Genomic DNA, 4076 nt, shown 5'->3' with positions numbered 1-4076 from the left:
CCCTCAGCTGGCCCTCACTGACCATTGAGTGGCTGCCCCCCCCCGTGTCCCCTACCATCCACATGGCAACACTAATTCCCATGGGCTTTCGTACACATCAGCGGCCGCCGGGATGCAGAGGCTCCCAGCCATGGCGGCCAGGACAGGGACCGCTCTCCTGGCCGCGACGGGGGGGCTTCTGACGATGAAGCCGCTCCGCCGCCACAAAAACCTGATTACGGTCTGTCAGGCCTCCTAGCAGCCGCGTCCAACCTCAATGAGAAGGGTGTCGCGCTGAAGTATGCCGAACCGCTGGAGGCTGCCCGGCCGGGCCCGAGCGATCCCCAGTGGCGTCTGGCCATTCTGCCGGAAGGCGCCAGCAGTCCAAGTGCGCACTGCCTATGCTTTTGTTTCTACTCCCCCATCTCTCCTTCCCCCTCCCTCCCTCCCTCCCTCTCTCTCTCTCTCTCTCTCTCTCTCTCTCCGCTGCGCTGCCCCGTCCTCTCCCCCCGTCCTCTCCCCCCGTCCTCTCCCCCCTGCCTACCGCCTCCTGACACCCACGCGTCTCCGGCCTGTTCCCCCGCCTTTCGAAGCCATGATGCGCCTCGGCGACCGGAGTGCCCTTCTGGTTGGGCGCGACCTCAACGCCGCGGACCTCCCGGTCAATCATCCCTCCGTCTCGGGACAGCATGCCGTTGTGCAGTTCCGTAAGCGCACTCTCACCGGCTCGGTGTCGGGCACCGTGGCCACGCAGATTCTGTGCGTGCTTCTTCTCTTGCGCATGCACATACACGTACATACGCGCACATACGCGCACATACACGCACACATGCTCATCGACCTGACTCGCCCAACATCGGCCCCCCCCGCCCCCCCCCCCGCGCACCGCGGACCCCCCCCCCCCCCCCCCCCCCCCCCCCCCACCCCCGCACAACCCCCACACCGTCCTCCCCTCCCGCCCCGCCCCACCTTTGTCCTTTTTTTTTCTTCCCCCTGCCCCCTCTCCCTAGGCCCTACCTGATCGACCTCCAGTCGACCAATGGCACCCTCTTGAATGGGGAGAAGATCGTACCGAGGCGGTTTGTCGAGCTCCGGCATCGGGACGTGATCAAGTTCGGCCTCGAGGACACGTGCTTCATTGTCCTCTGCGAGAGCAATGTTTCCAATTAATATCACCGCCCTTCCCCGGCCGCGAGCGTTAATTCATGCCGGCTCGTGTCTTCCCTTGTCCCCCCCCCCCCCTTGTTCGCGCCCACCCAAATAAGCCCCTTCCCGCCCTTTCTCCCCCCGCGGACGCCCGGAAAGTGTCTTGTCTTTTTCGCCAGGGGGCTCCTCCCATCGGCCTCGGTGAATTTCTTCGCGGCGAGGCCAGCTATCTCGCGTTAGCGCACGTGACCCGGCGTCGGGAGATTCACGCGGCCCTGGTTTCTAGGCCAGACCCCGGTGCCGTACGCCGCCGGCCGGCAATGGCGGGGTCTCGGTAATTTGGCCTCCTGGTCACTTGGGGACGGGCGAGGGCGCGGCGGGCGCGGCCGGGGCCCGTGCACACCGGCCGAGGGCCAGAAGGCCGAAGGTGAATTGTACGGGGACTTGTACCGATTAATGGTGAATTTGTTGTGCCAACCCTCGATCCGCTCCATACCGTGGGATGCTATCGGGGAAGAATCTCCGTCACCCCGTGTGCCCCCGCCCGGGGGGACTGGCGCTGGGACTTTTGGCTGGGGCAGCCGGCCGGCCGGGGGGCCGGAGCCGGGCGCCGGAGTTAGCCCATCCGGAAGGCCGGCGGCCGAAGGGCCGGGGTCCGTGGGTGGTGGTTTTCGCACGCGCACGCGCACGCGCACGCGCATTGGCCGCGGGTGCCTGGCCGGGGCAGATCGCAGCCAAGGGCCCGGCGGGGGGCCGGGGGCCTGAGCGTGCGCGGCGTTTCACCCGACGACCAGAGTGCCGGGGGACTTTAGTGCGTGCCACCATCGCCGGCGGGCATGCTCGCTGGGCCGGACCCACGGCGGTCCGGCTGCCAGCAGCCACCTGCGTGGTTTGTGTGGACCCTCTTCTCTCGCCGCGCACAGGGGCGCCCGTGTCCGACTTGGTGGGACCTGGGCCCCGGGCGGGGGGCATTTTCCCTGCGCATTCGCCGGCCCCGGCCGTCTACTTGGCTCCGGACGATCGGCAGGCTCCCCCGGCCCCTTGCAGTCGGCGACCGCGCATTCCCGGGGTGCCGGTTGGAGGTGCCCCAGCTTATGTGGGGGGGGGGGAAAAGGGGCGCCTGTGCTCGGCCCTCCGGCCTTTCCCGGAGGGGCCACCGCCGGACGTTTGTTGTCCTGCCACGGGCCCCGAGTAGCAGGGGGCGCGGGGGGGGGGGGGGGCAGCGCCGGCTCACAGCGCGACAGACACGCCGGCCGGCGGGTGGGGCCGGCCCGGCCGTCTGGCCGCCAGCGCCCAAACAAGCCGCTGGCCACGGTGTTGTCATCATCGTTGTTGTTGTTGTTGTTGTTGTTGTTGCCGGCTCGCCGGGCTTCTTGCCGACCCGGCGGCCGGCGGGGACACGCGCGCGCTCGGCCGCCAGTGAGGCGGAGCTTGAGCGGGGCCGCCGGGCCGGACGTACACGCACAGCCACACGCATGCCCCCCCCCCCCCCCCCCCCCCCCCCCCCCCCCCCCCCCCCCCCCCCCCCCCCCCCCCCCCCCCCCCTCCCCCCTGCCCCCACATCGGGCCGGGGCCTGCCTTCCAGCCGGGGGCCCGGACGGTCCCACGCTGCCTCGGCCCTCCGGCAAATGTGGGAGCGCCGCTGGGAGAGCTGCGGCTGCCCGGCCACCCGAGCGCCGAGTTCAAAATCGCCCAGCACCCCCCCCCCCCCCGCCCGGCCTCGGCGCCGGCCAGGCTGTACATCGTTCCCGGTGCCCTCGCCGCGCGCCGCGCGCCTGCGGGTCCGCTCGCCGGATGGGGGCGGGCGGGGGTGGCCCGGCCCGGGGTGCGTGTCTCGGCCGTGTGATGTCCTCTTCCCCCGGGGCCGGCTGCCCGGTGTGGGGCCCGATCTCCGCGTTGCGCTGCGCTTGGGGCCAAAGACAGGGCCACATCGCACCCGGGGGAACATGGTCCCTCTCTGGGGGGGGGCGGGGGAGGGGGCGCGGCAAGCTGATAACCTCAGGCAATGATGCGCGCGGCCTGCGGCTCGTGCGTCACCCCCCTCGCCCCGCTCCGATCCCGCCCCGCCTTCGTCGGCTCCCGGCAGATCCCCGCCGGGATTAAGTTACTGACTGTCGCCGGCGGGACCAGCCGCGAGGCGGCGGCTGCAGGGGGGGGGGGGAGAGTGCGCCCGGTGCTGGTGTGCGTGGGTGCGGCCGTGGGCGCCCCTCGCCCCCCGCCCCCCCCCCTCCCCCCGGTGTCTGTCCTCGCTGCCCCGCCCGGCGCGGCCCCGCACCTCAAGGGCCACCCTCGCTGGGAGGGTGCTGTCCGGCCCGCAGGCAACATTTCACACCGCCCCCGTGCGCGCAGTTGATCCCGTCCTCCTTCGGTCTCTGTCCTCCCCCTCCCCCCTTCCCCTCCTTTCGTCTCCAGCGCTCGGCACTCCCCCCCACCCGTGGAGCAACTTCCTCCGGTTCTCGCCTCGCCGCGGGTGCCGTCCCCCCTCCCCCCTCCCTCGCCCGGATCTTAGCCACTGGTCTGGTCTCACCTTCCGGCCCGGTTTGTCCGAGTGTTCGCTTCGCAGGAGTACCTCCGCGCCAGGCCCCCCCCTCCCTCCGCCCCTTCCCCCGTGAAGTGCGTCCTGCCACGCCCCATTCCTTGTTTGGACAGCGCCCCCTGCCCCCCCCCCTTTCCCTTGCGCGCCCCGTTGCGCTGACTAACCCCCTCTCTCTCTCTCTCTCTCCCCCCCTCCCCCCGCCCGCCACCGTCGACAGACCGCAACCATGGAGCCCCTTAGCGATGTTCCCGCTTTCCAGATGTATCCGGACTTCCCGGACCCCAAGAGCGATGTCTACTCCGAGATCGCCGCCAACCGCAATGTGTCCGTCGTGCGTCCTCCCCCCGGCCGGCACTCTCGCCCCCCTCCGCTGCCCAGTCGCTGACATTGCTTCTCCCCCGCCGCCGCTGCCGCC

At 71.0% G+C, this 4076-nt stretch overlaps 1 protein-coding gene across 1 annotated transcript in view; it reads left to right on the top strand.

Moving 5' to 3' along the window:
• The window catches only part of H696_04045 (AGC/PKC protein kinase), a gene marked incomplete at both ends in the record, with an annotated part of 7523 nt that extends 6374 nt beyond the window's left edge, over nt 1-1149 (top strand). The window contains 3 exons of the mRNA XM_009497916.1: nt 142-367; nt 573-738; nt 990-1149. Coding sequence (XP_009496191.1) covers nt 142-367; nt 573-738; nt 990-1149 — 552 coding nt within the window. The remainder of the gene's footprint in view (nt 1-141; nt 368-572; nt 739-989) is intronic.
• Nucleotides 1150-4076: the final 2927 nt, after the last annotated feature.

Source organism: Fonticula alba (assembly GCF_000388065.1).
Source record: "Fonticula alba strain ATCC 38817 unplaced genomic scaffold supercont2.6, whole genome shotgun sequence".
Classification (NCBI taxonomy): domain Eukaryota; order Rotosphaerida; family Fonticulaceae; genus Fonticula; species Fonticula alba.
Note: the sequence above shows the minus strand (reverse complement) of the source record. Positions and strands in the feature narration are given on the sequence as shown.